The following is a 22,820-nucleotide window of genomic DNA, read 5'->3' on the forward strand; positions in this document are numbered from 1 at the left end:
GTTACTGGAGGGGAGGGGGTTGGGGGGATGGGGTAACTGGGTGATGGACATTAAGGAGGGCAGGTGATCGGGCGCCTGGGTGGCTCAGTTGGTTAAGCGACTGCCTTCGGCTCAGGTCATGATCCTGGAGTCCCTGGATCGAGTCCCGCATCGGGCTCCCTGCTCGGCAGGGAGTCTGCTTCTCCCTCTGACCCTCCTGACCCTCCCCCCTCTCATGTGCTCTCTCTCAGTCTCTCTCTCTCAAATAAATAAATAAATAAAATCTTTAAAAAAAAAAGGAGGGCAGGTGATGTAATGAGCACTGGGTATTATATAAGACTGATGAATCACTGACCTCTACCTCTGAAACTAATAATACACTATATGTTAATTAATTGAATTTAAGTTAAAAGAAAACAAGATAAAATATTCAACATAAAATAAATAAATAAATAAATAATTTTGAGCAGGGGATTTTCCAAGTTATCTTAAGTTTATTTTACTATATGAATTGTTTTTACCATTTATTTTTGGAAGGCTGTATCATAAACACTAGAATGCTGACTGCAAACAAAATTACCCAGTATATTCATATGTATGTTCAGGGAGCTATGGCAAAAGTGGTAGTTCAAAGAGAGACAAGACTGTTTCATTTGCTAGCATCCCAGGGACAGGTCTGTTTTAATGTATCACAATTAAAGTTGTACAGGAAATTTTTTATATAGAATTGGAAAAATTAGTAGACATCTGTCTTACCAGCAGTAAATAGATTCAGCTACAGATTCAGATGAGCATTACCCACTCTGCTCCCTTGCCCTACATTTTAGGAGACAATCTGAACTTTGTGCCTGTCACAAAAAGATAGATCAAGGTTAGGCTTGTACTCCTGCAATGTCTGATATCCTTCTCTTCCCCTCCCCACCTCTGTTCCCACGCCCACTTTTACAGAACCCCATTTAAACTGTTTCTACTAATTCTTCTTCAAGTGTTCCTTCCTTCCTTCAGCCTTTGACAAATACACAGTGTTTCTGCTCTGTGCCAGATAACTAGAGTTGCTCCAGTGAGCAAAATTAGACCCGGCCTCTGCTCTTGTGGAGCTTACCGTCTAATAGGACAGACAGACATTCCTCACAAAGACCCCTCAGTGTGTGCATCACACAAGAGAAGGGGAAGAACATGGTGCACCAGCCCAGAGAGCCAGGAAAGCCTTCCCTGAGGAGGTAACACCTGAACTGAGATCTGAAGTGTGAGCAGGATTTAAATAGCTGAAAGGATGTGGCAGGGGGAGAGCATTCAGGAACAGGAAGCAGCCTGTATAAGGGGGTAAAAGGGAATGTGGCACACATCTCAAGCAGCTGAATGGCAGCCACCAGCTGGAGCACAAGGAATGTGGGAGGAGTAGGGTGTGAGAGAGGAGAAGTAGACAGAGCAGGGGATGGGGGTGTCACACTGATCAGGGCCATTACGAGACATGGCAGGAACACTTGGGGGACTTTTGTAATTTGAGCTTGAGATACTGTTTTACAAATAAATCTACATTCTGTGACATGTATAGCAAACATCTTAACTTTAGTATGTATTGGGCAGATTTTACTCCCAAAGGAAAACTAGAGAGAAAAATATTTCCTGTTTCTTAAACTCCTTACAGTTTAAAACCATACCACAGAGAAAATAGTTAACTCGTAATTATATTTTCTCCCTTCCCCGTGTCTAAATGGTAAGGATTTCTGTAGTTGTGTAATTTAATTTATCGATCTATAAACTAATAACTTGGTCCCTTCAGGTTTTACAGTGAAGGTTCCTTCCTACTTGCAGGTTACATGCAGTTCTCTTGTATGGATGCAAGGAGCGAGTCTGGCTACAGATGCACCAGAGAATCTTACTGTTGGAGGGGATGTTAGAGGTCCTTTTGTCTAACCCTCCTGTCCTTCCTGTCTTCCTTCTCTTATGCTATCAGTTTGAGTCCCTCTCAGAGGCTCCTGGAAGATCCCTTGGTGAGCACAGGTGTGTTTGGTTTTTCAGGAGTCATTGGTGATCAGGGATATGGCTGAGGCTCTTACCCAGTGGGGGCAGCTGAACCCTCCTCAGGGAGATGTGCCTGAGAAGCATAGGAATCTGGTCTTGCTGGGTAAGGATGGCCTCCTCCCCTGCTTTGAACTTACCCAGTGTGGTACCTTTGCTTTCTCAGTTCCTAGGAGCTCTGAGAATCAAAGATTCTTAATCGCTGTGTAAGTCCTGAGACAGGCAATGTCTACTTTTGTTTCTGGATATATGTGTAACTCTGCCAGAGTTAGAGATGGACACCTTTGGATTGTATTTTCCTAGGTGGTAGCATCCTTCTCTACTCCCTGACCAAGGATGTTGAGACAAAGTTCTAGTGAAGATACCTTTTAAGAAATGGGTGCTTGGGGCGCCTGGGTGGCTCAGATGGTTAAGCATCTGCCTTTGGCTCAGGTCATGATCCCGGGGTTCTGGGATCAAGCCCCACATCGGGCTCCTGGCTCAGCGGGGAGCCTGCTTCTCCCTCTCCCTCTCCCCCTGTTCATGCTCTCTCTCTCTCTCTCTCTGTATCTCTGTGTCTCAAATGAACAAATAAAATCTTTAAAAAAAAGAAGAAAGAAATGGGTGTTTATTGTTTTAATAGAGAGAGGTAAAAACAAGTGACTTAGTTGTTTTGCTCAAGTAGACCCCATATCCATCTTCCTACCTTCTTCTGAGCACTGTTGAGGGAGAAATCTAGAACTGACCTCTCTCTTTCTTTCTCTCTCTCTTTTTTTAAAGATTTTATTTATTTGGCAGAGAGAGAGCCCGACAGCACAAGCGGGGGGAATGGCAGAGGGAGAGGGAGAAGCAGGGAGCCCGATGCGGGGCTCGCTCCCAGGACCCCAGGATCATGACCTGAGCCGAAGGCAGACGCTTAACCGACTGAACCACCCAGGCGCCCCTCTTTCTTTCTCTTACACTATCTTCCCTAATGACCAAGGAAATAACACTTGTTACCAAACGAATTTTTCTTTTCCCATGAACAGGGCTTCTAATTTCCAAGCCTGATGTCATCTCTCAGCTGGAGCGTGGGGAAGAGCTAGAGAGAGAAGTATCAAAAGCACCAGGTGAGTGATAACATAAAGCCCAGATGGTCAGTAGGATCAAATGGGGTCAAAGCATCTTTGAAGTGCTTGTGGAGGAGCCTTTCCAGATTTCACTAGACCCATGGAAAAGTTGAAGTGAAGTCCCTTTCTCCCATGCCACACTCCAGCTCTGTGGATGATCATCTTTTATAAATGCATACTTTTTAAATTTTTTTTTTTTTATAAAATAAATACTTTCCACCCTTTCAAACCTATTCTTTTTCCCAAATAGGGTAAAAATTAAGTCAACATTTTAATATTTGTTCATAATATGCTTGGGTGTTAGGCTCTAAACCAGGCTTTTTCATATTATTTTTTATTTTATCTCTGCAGGAAAGTGTGACTTTTTATCTCGGACCAATGACTAAAAATCGATCTCTGAGTTTCCCCTTGCCTTCCTCTTTATCTAAGTAGAGATAGCATAGAATAGTGGTTGCATGCAGACTTTGGAACCAGTCTAAATGTGTTCAAAGCCAGTCTTAACTACTTAATAGCTCTGTGACCTTTAACAAGTGAATTATCCTCTCTGTGACTCAAAGTCCTCAACTATAAAATGGGGATAATGATAGCACTTAACTCATAGGGTTGTTGTGAAGATCAAATGAAATAATTCAAAAGAAATGCTTAGAATAGTACCTGACCAAATGCTAAGCAAGTAATAACTATTGATTAAGTCCCGGTAAATTATTTTGAGAGATGTCATGAATTTGACCTGATCATTTCTATCAAAGTGGATACCACAATGGACTACCTACTAATTATACGTTCCTTCGTCTTACCCTTGTCTAACTGAGGCAGCATACCACTGCTGGATTCCCCACTCTGCCAGTTCTGTATTCCTCTACCTGCTTTCAAGGCTTTGAAAGCCAAGTTATTAGTTTATAGATCGATAAATTAAATTACACAACTATAGAAAACTACCTGCCTAACCATTTCACCTACTTTATCCTTCAACTTGAACCCCTAACACGAGACAGGCAATCTCCTACTTTCCTCCATTAACTGTGTTCTCCACGGATATTTCGGGATTTAATTCTTCCATTCCCCTTAGCTGAAAGTCCGTTTGCCTTTAACTTGTTTCTACCCATTTGCTCTTTAAAATCCCAGGTACTTCCCTGATTATATGTAGTTGAGAACATTGTATTGTATTGATTTATTTCATATAGAGTCATGGTTGGAATGGATATTAAAGACCATTTAAGCCTGGAAATATTTAAACATTTTTAGCTTTTCTCCCAAAACTCTTATGAGGAAACCTAGGATTTGGGGCAGTTTTCCTGACAGGTTGGGAACCAATCTGAGCATCTAGGGATTTGACCCTTCTACTCCCTACATGCTGCTCTTTTTTTTCAAACTTCATTCTATTTAACTCTTTATAGGGCTTTTTTTTTTTCCAAGATTTTATTTATTTATTTGACAGAGAGAGACACAGCGGGAGAGGGAACACAAGCAGGGGGAGTGGAAGAGGGAGAAGCAGGCTTCCCGCGGAGCAGGGAGCCTGATGTGGGGCTTGATCCCAGGACCCTGGGATCATGACCTGAGCTGAAGGGAGACACTTAACGACTGAGCCACCCAGGCGCCCCTCTATTTAACTCTTTAAAGTTTGTTAGGTGTGGGGCAGTCAGAGGTGATCAGTTACTTTTTTTTTTTTAAGATTTATTATTTTATTTTATTTTAAAAATATTTATTTATTTGAGAGAGAAGAGGACAAATGGGAGGGGCAAAGGGAGAGGGAAAGAGAATCCCAAGTAGATTCCATGCTAAGCGCAGAGCCTGACATGGGGCTCAATCTCACGGCCCTGAAACCATGACAGCTGAAATCAAGAGTTGGACGCTTACTGACTGAGCCACCCAGTTGTTTGATTTGCTTCTTAATCACTAAGCTTTGTGATGATGTGAATTTGCTGCTCTGGACCACTTTGTTTCTTTGTTGTTTTTTTTTAAATTTTTTTTAAGGTTTTATTTATTTATTTGAGAGAGAGAGAGAGAGAGAGCAAGTGCACAAGAGCAGGGGGAGGGCCAGAGGGAAAGGAAGAAGCAGACTCCCCACTGAGCAGGGAGCCTGATGCGAGACTCCATCCCAGGACCCTGAGATCATGACCTGAGCAGAAGGCACACACTTAACCAACTGAGCCACCCAGCACCCTGATCTGGACCACTTTGAATGCTAGCTTAGAGAATCAGTGTCTCATCTTGAGACCATGGAACCAACAGAGTTTTTTTTTTAAGGTTTTGAAGGTTAGTCTGTTAGCAGTGATTGGGAAATCCTGGGATGGGGAAAGATTGGTAGCAAGGAGATCAACTAACGATGGTCTTTCTCAAGGCATGAGGTGCACAGGCTCCAGTGAGGGGGTCAGAGTGGGCAATCCCTGCAAGACCGTCTTTTCTGTCTCCACCTCACCCATTTTTAAATCTCATCTGCCATTTACCCACATGACCTCTGCCTAGTCTTATTTTCTGTTATTCTTACTCATCTCCTACCTGTCTAGATAAAAGAGTATTGAGTGCCTGCTCACTCTTTCACTTTTGTGCAATTGCATTTCTTTGCCCACTCACCTTTCTTTTCTCAAGTTCTTTCAGAATTGCAAAGCTATTTTTGAGAGCTTTCAAGTTCCTGTGTTCTCTTGTAAGCATTATTCATTTGTTTATTTTTCATTCTTTTCCTACCACAGCAGTTATTTTTCTTTCCCATATAGGAAATGATATATGTGTATTTTTGTTTCTTTCAGACTGGGAGACAATACCAGAAAGCAAGGAGCTTACTCCAGAGCAGGATATTTCTGAGGAAGAATCAGCCGCTGGTGTGTTAATAGAAAGATTCCCAAAGGAAAGTTCCAGTGAATGTGAGGATTCTTGAGAGTCAGGAGGAAAACCATGAGAAACATTTAATACAGGAGGTTGTCACTCAGAAGAAATCTTCTGGGGAGGGAAGTTACCAGTGTGATGAATTTGGGAGAAGTTTTAGTCAAAGATCATTACTTACTCAACAGCAAGGAGAGAGACTACATAACTGTGATTCATTTAAAAAGAACTTAAAACAAAATTCAGATCTAATGAGGCACGAGAAAATTTGTGCAGAGAAGAAACCTTGGAAGTGTAATGAGTGTGAGAAAGCCTTTAGTTACTACTCAGCTTTTGTCTTGCATCAGAGAATTCACACAGGAGAAAAGCCCTACGAATGTAACGAATGTGGTAAAGCTTTTAGCCAGAGCATACACCTTACTCTACACCAGAGAATTCATACTGGAGAGAAACCCTACGAATGTCATGAATGTGGGAAAGCCTTCAGTCACCGCTCTGCCCTTATTCGGCATCATATCATCCATACTGGAGAGAAGCCCTATGAATGCAATGAATGTGGGAAGGCCTTTAATCAGAGCTCGTACCTCACTCAACATCAGCGAATTCATACTGGAGAGAAACCTTATGAGTGTAACGAATGTGGGAAGGCCTTTAGCCAAAGCACATTCCTTACCCAGCATCAGGTCATTCACACTGGAGAGAAACCCTATAAGTGTAATGAATGTGGGAAAGCCTTTAGTGATCGATCAGGCCTTATTCAGCACCAGAGAACTCATACTGGGGAGAGGCCTTATGAGTGTAATGAGTGTGGGAAAGCCTTTGGCTACTGTTCAGCCCTGACTCAACACCAGAGAACTCACACTGGGGAGAAACCCTATAAATGCAATGATTGTGCCAAAGCCTTCAGTGACCGCTCAGCCCTTATTCGTCATCAGAGAACACACACTGGAGAGAAACCTTATAAGTGTAAGGACTGTGGAAAAGCTTTCAGCCAGAGCTCATCTCTTACAAAGCATCAGAAAACTCACACTGGAGAAAAGCCCTATAGATGTAAGGAATGTGGAAAAGCTTTCAGCCAGAGTTCATCCCTTTCTCAACATCAGAAAACCCATGCTGGAGGGAAAACCAAAGAATACGGAAAAGCGTTTAGTGAGCATTCAGCCTTTGGCCAGCAAAAGAGAATTCATACTGGATAAAGACTATGTAAATGTGGTACATTCAGAACATATTTATCGAACAATTACTAAACGTGGTGTGAGGGCTACAAAGGAATTTCAGAGTGTGTTACAGAAAAGACATTAATTGAGAAGTCATTGCTGATACAAGGCATAGCTTACTTAGAATGTGAAGGAGGGGTTTTACATTTTTTCAGTGCAGCAGAGGACTTTGAGTTTTCTTGGGGAAAGAGGAAGATTATTTCCAACCCTAAGGTGTATGTAAGCTTCCAAATCCTTGTGGGAGAAATAGGGTGTGCAATGATGCAAAGAAGAGATCTTGTCTGGGCTGGATGGTCTCTTTTTTTTTTTTTTTTTTTAAAGATTTTATTTATTTATTTGACAGAGAGAGACACAGCGAGAAAGGGAACACCAGCAGGGGGAGGGGGAGAGGGAGAAGCAGGCTCCCCGCAGAGCAGGGAGCCCGATGTGGGACTTGATCCCAGGACCCTGGGATCATGACCTGAGCCGAAGGCAGTCGCTTAACCGACTGAGCCACCCAGGCGCCCTGGGCTGGATAGTCTCTTAATGCTAAGGAGATGAAGCTTTAAAGAGATGAAGGTTTCTTTCTTTTTTTTTTTTTTTAAGAGATGAAGGTTTCTTTAGGGAAATTGCAGAGGCAGAAATAAGAGATTGAGAATTCACAATGAGTTTGTCCGGGGTTTGGGAGTAGAGGTGGAAGGAAAGTTGTCCTTAGGCTTAAGTATAAGGTCACTTAGGAGATAGATGAGAAGGTTTGAGAAAAAGAACTGGGGGAGTGAACTGAAGAAATGTTGACTGAGATAACTACTCAAATGAGTGCTCCCAACCAGGGAAAATATTAGTCAGACTCATTAGTTGGTCAGGTGCAAAGTTTCCACCCTGATGCCAAGGAACATTGGCCTGGCAGTCTGCTTCTGCGCTTTTTGTCTTGGAGACCTTGCTTATTGATTCACAGCCTTCTAAGAATCCTATTAACTCCAGGGGTCAAGACTGACAGCCTAGAAAGAGAAGGTATAGGAGGGACCTTTGATGTTTTCAGTCTATCTTAAGCTACCTATTTTAAGCTAAGTTACCCGAGAATGTGCTTATTTATAAAGATTTTACCTCAATCATATGTAGTTTGTACTTTAGACTTATTCATACCATAGTCAAATTAAGTTGTAGACCTGAGCTGACACTGCATATTGGATTGTGAAAGATTCGAAAAGGCTTTGAAATACTTACCTTTCACCATTTTATTCTTGGGTAGAGGCACATGACAGCCTTGTATATATGTATATATTTTTTTTCATTGAAACTTCGAAGGTTATTGCACATATTTTGAGTATTGTGTTTTTAGTTTTCACAAGTTTGATGATATTTCTTGATGTGGATTTCTTTGAGTTTATCCTGTTTTCTGAACTTCAATCTGTAGGTTTATGTGGTTGGGAATTTTTAGCCATCATTTCTTTGAACACATTTTCCAGCCCTCACTCCTTTTCTCCTTCCAGGACCCTGATGACACACATGTTAGATCTTTGATTGTAGTCCCACAAGTTCCTGAGGCTCTGTTCTGTGTTTTGTTTTGTTTCCAGTATATTTTTATCTCAATCTGCTCCGGCTACCATAACAAAATAATGTAGAATGGGGGGCTCAAACAACAGAAATGAATTTCTCACAGTTTTGGAGGCTGGGAAGTCCAAGATCAAGGTGTCAGCTTTGGCCTCTAGTGAGGGCTCTCTTCCTGGATTGCAGAGGGCCACCTTCTTGCTGTAGCCTCATGAGGCCTTTTTTTGGTGCTTGCATGGGAAAAGAGAGCTCTCTCCTATTTCCTATAAAGCTGCCAGTCCTATCTGGTTAGGACCCCAGCCTTATGACCTCATTTAACCTTAATTACCTCTGAGAAGCCCTGTGTCCAAATACAATCACTTTGAGAGTTAGCACTTCAACATATGAACTTGGGGGATGCACAGTTCAGTACATAGCATTCTGCCCCTAGCTCCCCCAAATTCATGTTCATGCAAAATACATTTGCTCCATCCCAACAACCCCTCAGATCTTAACTCATTGCAGCATCAAGTCTGAAGTCTTACCTAAATATCACATAAATCAGATACGGGTGAAGCTTAAGGTATAATTTATCCTGAGGCAAAATTCTTGTTCAGCTGCGAATCTCTGAAACCACTTAAGTTCTATGCTTCCAAAATATAATTGTGGGACAGGCATTTGATAAATATCCTCATTCCAAAAGAAGGAAAGAGGAAAGAAGGAAGGAGTGAGAGGTCCCCAGCAAGTCTAAAACCCAGCAGGACAAATTCCATAAAATCTTCAGTCTTGAGAACAAATGCTGTTTGGCTTGATGCCCCACCTTACAGACCCACTGAGGCAGTGATCCCACATTTTGGACCCACTGGTACAGCAGTCTCACCACCAAGGCTCTGCTGGCCTATTGAAACTGAGATGATGTCCCTACCCTTTGAAACAGGAGGCAGCAATGATCCTGAAATTGACTTGAGTCACTTTTTTTTTTTAATTTTTTTTAAAAGATTTTATTTATTTATTTGAGAGAGAGAGAATGAGAGAGAGCACATGAGAGGGGGGAGGGTCAGAGGGAGAAGCAGACTCCCTGCCGAGCAGGGAGCCCGACGCGGGACTCGATCCCGGGACTCCAGGATCATGACCTGAGCCGAAGGCAGTCGCTTAACCAACTGAGCCACCCAGGCGCCCTTGAGTCACTCTTTTTTTTGAAACATAAAGCATGTTCATGGCTGAGTAGCTTTATTGTCCAGTCCTGTAGGATCTAAGAAGTTGGACAGTCTTCCTCCATTTGTCTAGTTTTTCTTCCCTTGGGTGCCAGCTGGCTTGTTTCTGCTGGTATAATCGCTGGCTTCTGTGGAGATGCCTGAACTTAATCACACCCGAGTCACACCCATGATCTCTTTTTCAAATGGTTGTTCAGCCACACCCTTAGTGTTCTCAGCAGAACAAGCTTTCTCATATTTTGCAACATGGGTGGACAGAATTTTCTAAATCTCCAAGTTCTGGGGTTTTGTTTTGTTTGGTTTTTTGTTGTTGTTGTTTTTGTTTTTGCTTAACAAGTCTTCTTCAATTTATCTCTCACCTCTCATATTTTTATAAGCAGTAAGGAGGGCCCGAGCTGCACCTTTAACACTTTGCTTGGAAATCTGTGTTGAATGTCCATAGTTTCTTCGCTCTCAAGTTCTACCTTTCACAAAATACTAGAACACCATTCAGCCAAGTTCTTTACCACTTTACAATAAGGACTGCCTTCCTTCCAGGTTCCAGTAACGTGTTCCTCATTTCTGTCTGAGATTTCATCAGAGCAGCCTTTAACATCCATATTTATAGTGTGCACCTCAAAACTCTGCCATCCTCTACCCATTACTCAGTTCCGAAGGTGCTTCCACATTTTTAGGTATTTGTTAGAGCAGCATCCCTCTTCTAGGTGCCAAAATCTGTTAATCTGCTTGGGGGTGCCATAACAAAATACCATAGACTGGGGGGCTCACAACAGAAGTTAATTTCTCACCATTCTAGAGGCTGGGAGGGCCAAGATCAAGGTGCCTGCTGATGGGTTTCTGGTAAGAAGGTTCTCTTCCTACTTGTAGATGGCCACCTTCTTGCAGTGTCCTCATAATCCTTCCTCAGTGCGTGCGTGTGCAGAGAGAATTCTCTCTTACAAGGCTACCAATCCTATCAACTTAAGATCCCATACTTATGACCTCATTTAACCTTAATTACCTTCTACAAACCCTATCTCTAAATACAGTCACATTGATTAGGGCTTCAACATGAATTGGTGGTTGGAGGATGGTTGACACAATTCCATCCATGGTAATTTTCTTTCTGTTCAGATTGGGTATTTTATATTGTTTTATCTTCAACTTCACTGATTCTTTCCTCTGCTTCTTCCATTCTGATGTTGACTCCATCATTGGATTTTATTTCAGTGATATTTTTCAGTTCCATTTGATTCTCTGTATTCTATTTCTTTAGTGAAACTATTTTCTAAATTTGTGTCAAGCATGTTTGTCATTGCTCATTGAGGCATTTTAATGATGGCTGTTTTAAAATCTTTTATCAGGTAATTCTAACATCTGTGTCATTTTGGCGTTGGCATCTGTGGGTTGTCTTCTCATTCAAGTTGAGATTTTCCTTCTGTGTGTGCTGGCAATTTTCAGTTGAAATCTGGGCATTTTGAGTATTATGAGGATCTGTGTCCTATTTAAAGCTTCTGTTTGGGCAGGCCTCTGTGGAGAAAGGGTTGGGGGGATACTGCTTATTACTATAGGTTGGTGTTGGAAGTGCAGGGTCATCATTGGCCTCTGCTGACACCTGGATAGGGGGCCTTACTCCGGCAGGTAGGGGTGGGGGTTACAACTCCCTACCAGACCTTTACTGACCCCACACCAGCAAGGAAGGGGAGAGACGTCTTGTCTCTGGTTAGGATTGGAAGCCTACTCCCCGCGTCGTCTTCAGTGGACGCTGCCAGGGTAGGATGGGGAAAGAGTTGGTTTGGAAAATTCTGTCCTGACTTGACCCTCTCTGATACCATTGTGGTGTGGGGGTGGAGCACTGAGGAAACTCGTTACAGACTGGTGAGGGTAGGAGTGTAGCCTCCCCACTTGGTCTTGGGTCTTCGGCTGGAGTAGGATGGTTATTGTCTAAAAGTTTTGTCTTCCTAGGCCACTTCTTTCCTCATCCTTTTTCCAGAAAGAACAGACTTTTCTTGGCCCTCCCCCCTCCCCCCCGCTTTTTTTTTGGTCTGTGCTCATTGGCATTTCTCGGTTGCCAGCTTCTTCAGAATCCAGTCTGGGATAGATGAGGCAAAAGGAAAACCCAAGGACCTCAGTGTTGTGGTGTTCTTCAGGTCCTGAGGTGCCCAACTGGTCTGCATTCTTTCCACCTTTCAGAATCTTACGTTGTTTTATACAGAATGTCCATGGTTTTTAGCTGTACTTTGAGAAATAGGGAAAAGCACTACTACATATTCCCCATGACATCCTTTAATTTGACACCAAAATAGCAGGTCAAGTTGTTGTCAGATTTTTGTGACATACATAGGTCATTTGCAACCAGTTAGAATTAAGTACCAAGAGGAGTGCTCACTTGTTCTTCAATAAAAGTTACCACATTGGTAGGTAGGAACTACCAGGCTGCAAGCTTCATCTAGCTTTCAAGGAACTATAGTGTTTAAGTTGAGGAAATGCCAGTATTTAATTATAGATTATAAATTTCAGAAGGAAGGATAGATATTAAGAATATAAACATATAAACTATTGTGTTAATTTTTTTAATTTATAGCTTTGTTCCAAGAGCATGTAAAAACCACTGGAGAATTGAATTCAGAATTTTGGTGTGCTTTTTTTTCTATAATGTATTACCTGTATGTAGATATCTGTTCATTTTAATTTGATATATAACACAGGATATCATAGAGAACCAACAAAGAATGAAAATAATTGGGATTTGGGACAAATCACTTCATCCTTTTAAATCTGTTTCCTCATTTGTATATTTTTTAAAAATGTAATACCTCCTTCAGAGTGGCTAGATTATGTAGATAATGGATGCAAAGTGATTTGCAAGCTGTCAAGTGCTATATAACTATTAGGTGTTGTTGATCTAGTCATTTAAGGCCTGTTCATCATGTATGCTTTATGATGGTGTAGTCCAATAAAAATGATGAATATAATGGAATGTGTCTTTTTATATTTTCTTAAAAATAACTTTTCTTGGACAGAAGTAAAATGTGTATCTTTTGAGATGATCATATGGTTTTCTTTAATCTGTTAATGTGGTAAATTATAATGATAGATTTTTTTTTAATGATAGACTTTCTAATGCCAAAAATACTTGCATTCTTGGGATTATCCAACTTCCCACTTCTGGAAGAGTTTGTTAGGGTTCTCCAAAAACACACAACCAATAGGATATATATATTCTATTGGATAAATGGTGATATTTATTATAAGGAATTGACTCATGCATTTATGGAGACTGATGTGCCATGGCCTGTTGTCTACAAGCTGGGGACCCAGGAAAACTGGGAGTGTCATTCCAGCCCAAGTCCAAAGCCTGAGAACCAAGAGCACCGAGGGCAGAAGACCAATGTCTCAGCTCAACAGGCAGGCAGGGAGAGCTAATTCAACCCTCGGCCTTTTTGTTCTATTTAGGCCCATAACATAGTGGACGATGCCCACCCTCACTGGAGAGGCACTCTGATTTTCTCAGTCCCCCAATTCAAATGCTAATCTTTTCTGAGAACACCTTCACAGACACACCCAGAAATAATGTTTAACCAGGTATTTGGGCATCCCTAGCCCCGTCAAACTGATACATAAAATTAACCATTACACTAATATATTTTTATCAGTTAGTCTTGTTCTTCTATTTGCCTTTCCCCTCTTCTTTCTTGTTTCCTTTTGGATTGATTAATACGTTTTATTTCTTACTTTACAGGTTTGAAATGTATATACTCTGTTTCTATTCTTTTTAACGGTTATTGTTAACATTTTTAACAAGCTGCATTATATTAAAGCATGTTTAACTGAAACTCTAAAATTAATATCATTATTGTTCCTACAAAGACATTAAATACCCTAGAATGTTTTAACTTCAATCACAACTGTATCAGTTATTGCTGCATAGCAAACCAGTCTAAAATTTAGTGGGTTTTTTTTTAAGATTTTATTTATTTGAGAGAGAGGGAGCACGAGTGGGGGGGGCGGGCAGAGGGCGAGGGAGAAGCAGACTCCCCCCTTAGCGCAGGGCTCCATGCGGGGCTCAGGACCCCAGGACCTTTGAGATCATGACCTGAGCCAAAGTCAGACACTTAACCGACTGAGGCACCCCTAAAATTTAGTGGTTTAAAACAGCAGCTACATATGAATCCTCATGAATCTGCAGGTCAGCTGGATGGTGCTGCTGATCTGGTCTCAGCTGGGATTGGTCCTGTGTCTGTAGTCAGGGGGTGGGTTGGCTGAGGCTGGCTGGCAGAGGTTGGCCTTGGATGGAAAGGCTCTGCTCTCCTCCCTAATATTCCGGTGGGCTAGCTCGACATGCTCTCCTGGTGGCAGGGTCCAAGAGAATAGAAGCATGCAAGGCCATTTGAAGCCTCAGCTGAAAACTAGCCAAAGCAAGTCACAAGGCCAGCCTTGATTCAAGAGGTGGGGAAAGAGACTCCACCTCTGTATTAAAGGAACTGTACAAACACATCACAGAGGGTGTGGACACAGGGAGGGGTGAAGAACTGGGTCAGTTTGCAACCGATATACCACACTCCCCGCCCTCCCCCACACCCCGCCATCTTAAGTATAAGTGCTAACATTGTCATTGTTCGGATTCACCCAAATGTTTATCTTTATTCCTTCTTGCATTCCAGAAGAACTTCCTCCTGGAGGCATATCCTTTCTTCCTGAATGAGATCTTTTAGAGGTTACTCTGGTAAGGATCTGCTGATGGTAAAATGTCAGTTTTTGTTGACTGATGTCTTTATTTTTGCCCCAGTCCTTGATGTGTATTTTCAGCAGGTAAAGAATTCCAGACTGGCTGTTATTTTTCTCTCAGAACTTGAAAGATATTGTTCTACTTTAATCTGGCTTGGTTTCTCATGGTTTCATAATCATGAGTTATGAGCTTAACTGTTATTGACCTTACTGTGTGGAAATACTGAAAAAATGGGTTGTGGGTGTTTCTCCAGAGAAGAATTGAATAAATCCATTTTGTCGACTGAGATTTCCTGGACCATGCAGGAAATATTACCTCAAATGACAAACGCTCCTCAAATAGGTCTGTGATTATGATTTACTAGAGGAAAATCCTCATCCCCAACTTCCATCACCAAGTTTGGGGGTGCTCACGTAAGTGTCTCTGTGGACTCCCCTTTTTGGTGGTTAGATGTATTTTCTGCCTCCTTTTCACGAAGGATCTCAATCATATGTGGTGTCCTAGATCTAACTCATCACTCTGATCCGGGCCAAGTCCTTGTCTCCTGGCCTCCAGTGGTTCTTAAATCCCCAAGTTCCAGGTTGTTAAGATTGGCATGCAAGGCAGGAAATTTCTGGTTTCTTTTGTTCTTAGAAATGGCAGTATTTTAGGGGCACCTGGGTGGCTCAGGAGGTTAAGCGTCCGACTCTTGGTTTCAGCTCAGGTCATGATCTCGGGGTGGTGAGACCGAGCTCCGCACTCAGTTCAGAGTCTGCCTGAGGATTCTCTCTCTCTCCTTCTGCACCTCTCACTCTCTCTCAAACAAATAAACAAACAAACAAATAAATAAATAAAATGTTAAAAAAAGAAATGGCAGCATTTTATTAACCTAATGAATTTTACAATGAAACAACAGCAGGAAGGAAGCTGAGGATCCTCCCTCTTTTCCTCCCTTCCTTCTCCTTTTTCTTTTCCTTCTACCACATTTGCTTTGTCTATATATGTTTTCCTTTGCTGAACTATTTGAAACTAAATTGCCTACATTGTGGCATTTCATCCTGATGTTGTACGTTTTGTACGGCAAGAACATTCTCCAACATAAGCACAATGCCATCATTCAACTCAAGAAATGTAACATTTATTCAATAATGTTATCTAACATAGAGCCAGTTTTAACTTATTCACACTTATCCCAAAATGTCATTTACAGACCCACCTCCTAGTTTCCAGTCAATGATGACACGTTGCAATGTTTGTCCTGCCTCTTTAGTCTTCTTCAGTCTAGAATGGTCTTTCGACCTCTCTAGTCTTTCATTTTGAGAGGTCCAGGCCAGTTGATTTGTCAAATGTCCCACAGTCCGTATTTTTGGATTACTTTCTCATGATTAGATTCAGATTAAGCATTTTTGGCAAGAAATCTACATAGATGTTGTGTGATCCTCAAGTCACATCAAGAGACTCAAGATGCCAGTTTGTCCTGTTATTCCTAATGCTAAATTTGATTACTTTGTTTACGTGTGGTGCAGTCCAAATTCCTTCATTGTAATTAATAATCTCTCCTTTTGGACTTAATAAGTAATCTATGAATACTTTGTTTCCCAGCAACAACCTTCCCCCAATGTTTTTGGACTCATTGATGATCCCTGCCTGAATCAATTATTAGTACTTACAGAATGGTATTTTTCTAACTCTGTCATTCCTTCTACATCAAGTAGCTGGCTGGCATCCTTACAAAAAGAACAACTTTCCATCACCACCTCCCACCCTGTTTTTGTGGTATCACTGTGGGTTCATAGATTTCTTTTTCAAATTTTATTTTAATTGAGGTTAAACATTCCTAACATGTATAAATCTTTAGTATGCAGCTTGATGAACTTTTACATATGCACAGACCCACGTAACCACCAACACATTTTAGGTCAGGATACAGAACATTTCCATTATTCCCGGAAGGCTCCCCGTTGCCTCTTTCCAGTCAATCCACCCCCACCCCACCTCATCTTCCCAGCCTCTCACCTCCCTGTCCCCCAAAGTAATTACTGTTTTGGTTTCTATTATCCTGGACTAGTTTTACCTATTCTTGATCATCATTAAAAAAAAAAATCATATAGTATTGGGCTGCCTGGGTGGTTCAGTCAGTTAAGTGTCTGACTCTTGGTTTTGGTTCAGGTCTGATCTCAGGGTTATGATATCGAGCCCCATGTCAGGCTTCCTGCTCAGCATGGAGTCTGCTTGAGTTTCTCTCTCCCTCTTCCGCTGCCCCTCCCTCCCTTCGCGTGAGCTCACTCTTGCTCTCTCTCACTGAAATAAATAAATCTTTTTTAAAAAAATCATATAGTATGTAATTTTTTGTATCTGGCTTCCTCACTCCACATTTTGTGTAATTCAACCATCTTGCATGTATCAGTAATTTGTTATTTTTCACTGATGGTGTAGTATTCCGTTGTATAAATATATGGCAGTTTGTTTATCCATCCTACTGTTGATGGATATTTGAGTTGTTTCCAGTTTGGGGCTATTATGAATATAACCGTTATGCACATTCCTATGTTTTTCTTTTGGATATATATATATTTAGGAGTAGAATTCCTGGGTCATGGATCACGCATATGTCTAACTTTAGAAGATAATGTCAAATGGTTTCCAAATGACTTTAGCAATTTACAACACCTCTATCAGGAAAGTATGAGAGTTCCAGCATAGCGAGAACCATGAGAAACCAAGCCAGATTAAAGTAGAACAATATCTTTCAAGTTCTGAGAGAAAATGGAGTTACATGTTTTTCAACATGTAACTTTAGTCTTTTAAATTTTAACAGCCTCGTTAGTAATCTCTCATGGTGGTTTTTATTTTCATTTTTCTGATAACTAATGATATTGATCACTCTTTCAAATGCTAATGGGACATCTGGATATCTACTTTTTTAAAAGTGACTAGTCAAGTCTTTTGTCCATTTAAAAGAATTTTTTTATTCATTTGTGGGAGTTCTTGATATATTCTTGACACAAGTCCTTTGTTAGATATCTATACTGAGAATTTGATCTCCCATTATTTTGTTATGATGAAATGGAGAAAGTGGGAGCCCTTCGTGCTGGCCCCTCTATCCTTTCCCTTGAGTGTACCCCTCCTTTTTAGAGAAAGAGTGAGCACTTGTACACACATGAAGGGAGGGAAGGGCAGAGGAACAGGGAGAGAGAATCCTAAGCAGGCTCCACACTGAGCCAGATGAGGCGCTCGATCACACGACCCTGAGGCCATGACATGAGCCAAAATCAAGAGTCAGGCACTTAATGGATTGAGCTACCCAGGCGCCCCTAAAGTGTGGTATTTTATAGAAGGTCTGCCTCACCTAATGCTGACATAATAGTTTATATGAAGGCTTCTTCTCCTTGTTTTGCTGCTCATGTAGAATTGGACTCCTCTGAACTTTAGAAATGAAAGGAATACTGCAGGTGGGAAGGTAAAAGTTCTATCACCATATTGGAAAATGATTTGGCAGCTTCTTATAAACATATACCTACACATTGACCCAGAAAGCTGACTCCTGAATATTTGCCCAAGATGTGAAAATATTTGTTAGCGAGAAAACTTACACAGAACATTCCTAGTACGTAGTACTATTCTTGGACACAGCCCAGATGTCCCTCAGCAGCTTAATTGAAAGACAAATTATGGCACATTCACACAATGGACTATCATTCCACAATAAACAGAATGAGCTCCTAATACACGGATGAATTTCAAAAACATCATGTGGAGTGAAGGAAGTCAGAACACTACAGTGCAGACTATATCATTCTGTTTACATGGAACTCTAGAAAAGATAAAACTGGTCTCTAGCGACAGAAATTAGAAGAGTCACTGCCTCTTAGAGGAGGACTGCCTGGGGAAGGGCACAGGGATATTTTCTAGGGTGATGAAAATGCTCCTTATCTCAACTGGGGTATGGATTACAAAAGCGTGTATCTGTCTGTCGAAATGGTACAGTTAAGATGTATGTATGCAATGTATATAAAATTGTCTAAAATGTGTGTGTATATATATTATATATATATATATAATGTATGTATGAGTGTGTGTGTATGATTCATATCTCTGGGTTTAAAAAGAAAAAGGAATAAGCGACTGCTTTCGGCTCAGGTCATGATCCTGGAGTCTCAGGATCAAGTCCAGCATCAGGCTCCCTGCTCAGCAGGGAGTCTGCTTCTCCCTCTGACCCTTCCCCTCTCATGTGCTCTCTCTCTCTTTCTCTCTCTCTCAAATAAATAAATAAAAATCTTTAAAAAAGAAAGAAAGAAAAAGGAATGGAAGGAAATACTAATTGCCTGGCAAAGACTTAGAGTTAGCTGAGCAGATCTCGGCAGAGGTGGGGACTCCAGGATGCTGCTGTCCAGGAGCTTCCTTCCGCTCGGTGCTTTGAGAGATTTATTGGTCTTTTAAGAACTGCCCTGTAGTTCCCTTAGGCTTCACCAGGTGGCAGTGTTGCACCAGCCGCCAGGTGTCTAGGAGGGGTCAGATCGCTAGATACCCTGCTCTCTGGAGCCACTAAAGAGAACCGGTTTCCTTATGTTATCATCATAATCTACTTTAAATAGATGATATTACTCATCTCAATTGCCTATTTAATTCGCCAGCCTCAGCTGAAAACGACTTTTATCTTTTTCCAAAAATTAGTATCTAGGGCGCCAATGTGCCCCCACCGCAGGTATTCAAGACAACGTACCTAAGGCCCTGTTGAAAGCTGGGCTAAAGAAGGGCTCCCCAAATACTGAGGTGTCATCTCCCAGCCTGGCTGACCTGTGGCGTAGTCCCCCTGGAGGAGTGTGGGAAGTCTACATGATTTCCCTCCAGAGCTTCCTCCTTCGTGGGGCCGTGCCTCCATGATTCTCAATGTCTGAAGGAGCCCCAGGTTCAACTGATAATTACTACCATTTGTTGAGCCTTTGCCACGTGGTAGGAACTCTTTTTATGCTGAATATTCATCATATCATTCCCACTGTGGGAAGTGGGGACTAGTAACACACCGATTTCCAAGTGAAGAAACAGATTAAAAGGTGTTCTGTGGGACGCCCAGGTGGCTCAGTTGGTCGGGCGTCTGCCTTCAGCTCTGGTCATGATCTCAGGGTCCTGGGATCGAGCCCCACGCTGGGCTCCCTGCTCCCGCGGGAAGCCTGCTTCTCCCTCTCCCTCTGCCTGCCGCTCCCCCTGCTTGTGAGCATGCTCTCTCTCTCTCTGTCAAATAAATAAATAAAATCTTAAAAAACAAAACAGATAAAAAGGTGTTCTGTGATGTCCCAGTGCTAGTGAAAATGGTGCTGGGCATGACCCCGGCGGGGGGGACGCCAGGGCTACAGGTAAGGCTAAGTGGATTCAGACTCATTTGGTCAAGTGGCTGAGTAAAACCATGGGAGACATGTTTTGGCTGACATTTCCAGGATGGTATTTTGCTTTTCATCTCTTCAAAACTCTGGAGTGACTTCACCAGTTCGGTGTTTGTGGGTCTCAGTACATCCCATGGATTTGCTGACATTTGATCCAGAACCTTCCAGCGTGTCCGCTTCAAAAGAGAAGAAGGTGCCTGGTCTCTTTAGAAGCCTTGTCTCTGGAGAAACAACAACAAGAAGAATGATTCTATTTTCTTATCATTGCTTAGCACAATACCCTGGTCCTTTCAATAGCTCCTACTAATTTAGGCTTGCTCCTTTTTTAAGCAAACAGAGTTGGAGAAATAGTCCTCCATTCATCTGTGGTTCCAGCATGGTGGTAGATACAGCATATGGGCGCTCGGTAAAGGTTTGTGGATTGTTTTGTTTTTTTTTTTTAGATTTTATTTATTTATTTGAGAGAGAGAGAGAGAGAGAGAAACAGCATGAGAGGGGATAGGGTCAGAGGGAGAAGCAGGCTCTCCGCCGAGCCGGGAGCCCGATGCGGGACTCAATCCCAGGACTCCGGGACCATGACCTGAGCCGAAGGCAGTCGCTTAACCAACTGAGCCACCCAGGCGCCCGAAGGTTTGCAGATTGAATGGTCTTTTGAGTTCTTGGCAAAATACACCTGAAATTATTTTTAGCTCTAATTTCAGTTTGCCTCATTAGGTGGGATGTCCTGTTCTCTGCTGGACTAATTGTTTTGGAAAGATGCACTTTGCCCAAGGACAACTTCAAGTCACATTCAGAACCTTTGGTTTTCGTTTCTGGAAGTACTCCTTTGTCCAGGGTTTCTCATAAGGACTCCTAATTATAAATCTTTGTTTCAGCTTTACACACACACACACACACAGGTTTTTAATATTTCCTTTCCTTTTCTTTTTTTTTTTAAGATTTTTATTTATTTATTTATTTGAGAGAGAGCAAGCACAAGAGAGGGGGGAGGGTCAGAGGGAGAAGCAGACTCCCTGCCAAGCAGGGAGCCCGATGCGGGACTCCTTTCCTTTTCAATACACACATTTCCTCAGCTGCGGACAGGCTGCTCTAGCTGACACCTGGACAGGATGGGGAGCCCACACACTGGCTTGTCTCCCAGTCTCCCACTGTGTCAGGCCTGCAAAGCTGTTGCCACAGAAACGACCAGAGGCCTCAGGATGGGGGAGCAGATTATAATCTGTGGTGGGGAGATGGCTCTGACCCCAGCTTGTCAGATGGGAAGAGGTGCCCTGGGGGAGGTGCCGAGGGAGTCTTTGGGATCCCCAAAAGAGAGGCTCTGAGTTGAGGTTCCCTCTGGCTGCGCATGGAGGTGAGACTGAGGCCATTTGCCTGGAAATGTGCCTTCCGGGTGGTTCTGTCCCAAGCAAGGCCTTCACACACAAAATCTATGGAATGTCTTATTGAGCCTGCCCTGAGTTCTTCCAGTGATGTAGTCTCACTTCTCAGAAACTCAAGTCTAGCAGAGAAGCGAACAGAAACAATTACACTACCAGAGGAGAGATGTGGCCGTGGAGACAGGTCCTTGGGCCTCTGACCCCGCGCTCCACCTGAGGGCTCTCGGGAAGGCCCCCTGGGTGGCGCAGGCGGAGGCTTTGCCACAGAGAGAGCCACAGGAGGGCACTGGGGGTCCCCACACAGCACATTCAGCGGCGGAGAGATAGAAGCATGACAGACTGGCCTGGTGGGGCAGAGACGCCTTCAAGGCGGCTGTGTCTGGGGATGGGGGGGTGTGGGAGATGTCGGTGGAGAGAACAGTTGGTTGTGGGAGGCTTGGCCAGCACGTGAAGACGCTGGAGAGTGCCTGGTCCATGTGGTGGCTGTATTTAGTTAGGACAGTCTAGGTTCTGCTTCAGGAACCGAGTAACCACACATCTCAGTGCCTAATCCAACAAGGAGTTATTTTTCACTCCGGTCCCTGTGTGGTACCAGCCGGGCTTCGTGTGTATGTGGGGGTGGGAAGGGGGAGAGGGGCTGGGTCTGGCGGCTCTGCCAAGGCCCAGGGATCCAGGCTGAGGGAGGAGCCGAGTCCTGGGACCTCACCCCTGCTTTTGCTGTGCTTTATTGGGTGTGGGGGGGTGTGACTCACTTTCCTTCCGCTGACAGCCTGTTCACCGGGATTAGTCACATGGCCCCAACCCAGCTACGAGGGAGGCTGGGAAAGGCAGTCTTCCTCGGCCTGGGAAGAGGAGGCTGAAGCGGGACTGGGTGAACACAAAACACTGTCTTTGCCGTAGCATTCAGCAAACGCTGGGGACAGGACCTCATTAGGGGGAAGGAATGGCCCTGAGGTATTTTAAGTAGGGGAGTGTTATGACCAGGTGGGGTCACCTGGGGGCCACCGTGTTCCTGGGGTTGTTACTCCAGGACAGGCCGAGCGGAGGCCCGGGGGCCGGGGGCTTCTCCAGAGCGGGGCCCTGCTGTGCAGTCTCAAGGATTTTCTGCCAGAGTCAGAAGAGGGGATTCCGGCTCTGCCCACCCGCTGACCGGAGGCAAAAACCACGTCCCTCTGCAAGTTTCCAGGCTGCTCCGGGCTGCCTGACGTCTACCCAAGAAGAGCTACTCGAGCCTTCTTGTCAGAACTTCAGTTTGGAGAAACGTGGAGTCCTTGAGCCTGGGCCCTGGAGCGCCCGCCTCCAGCGCACAGGCCCGGATCCTGCTGCTTCTGGGCTTCCTCCTTCCCTCTGCCTTGCTCTGCCTTCCTGCCCTTGACCGCCTGCCTGTGAGACAAGTTCACCTGCCCGGGGCCTGGGGCCTTGGTATCTGTACTCACCTGGGTCTCACCTGTGGATCTAATTCCTGCGGCGCCCAGCCTGCCAAGGCCTCCCCTTGCCAAACTGCTGGCCACCCGCCGGTTTGCCACCTCA

General features: G+C 43.3%; 1 protein-coding gene across 1 annotated transcript in view; it reads left to right on the plus strand.

Moving 5' to 3' along the window:
- ZNF892 (zinc finger protein 892) overlaps positions 1 to 13,661 on the plus strand; it is a 16,464-nt gene extending 2,803 nt beyond the window's left edge. The window contains 4 exon segments of the mRNA XM_081796837.1: positions 2,005 to 2,107; positions 3,009 to 3,089; positions 5,837 to 5,957; positions 5,959 to 13,661. Of these exon segments, the coding sequence (XP_081652963.1) occupies positions 2,005 to 2,107; positions 3,009 to 3,089; positions 5,837 to 5,957; positions 5,959 to 7,105 (1,452 nt within the window). The 3' untranslated portion in view covers positions 7,106 to 13,661.
- Positions 13,662 to 22,820: the final 9,159 nt, after the last annotated feature.

The sequence above is a fragment of the Leptonychotes weddellii genome, chromosome 10, assembly GCF_054177405.1.
Source record: "Leptonychotes weddellii isolate Sample4059 chromosome 10, ASM5417740v2, whole genome shotgun sequence".
Taxonomy (NCBI): domain Eukaryota; kingdom Metazoa; phylum Chordata; class Mammalia; order Carnivora; family Phocidae; genus Leptonychotes; species Leptonychotes weddellii.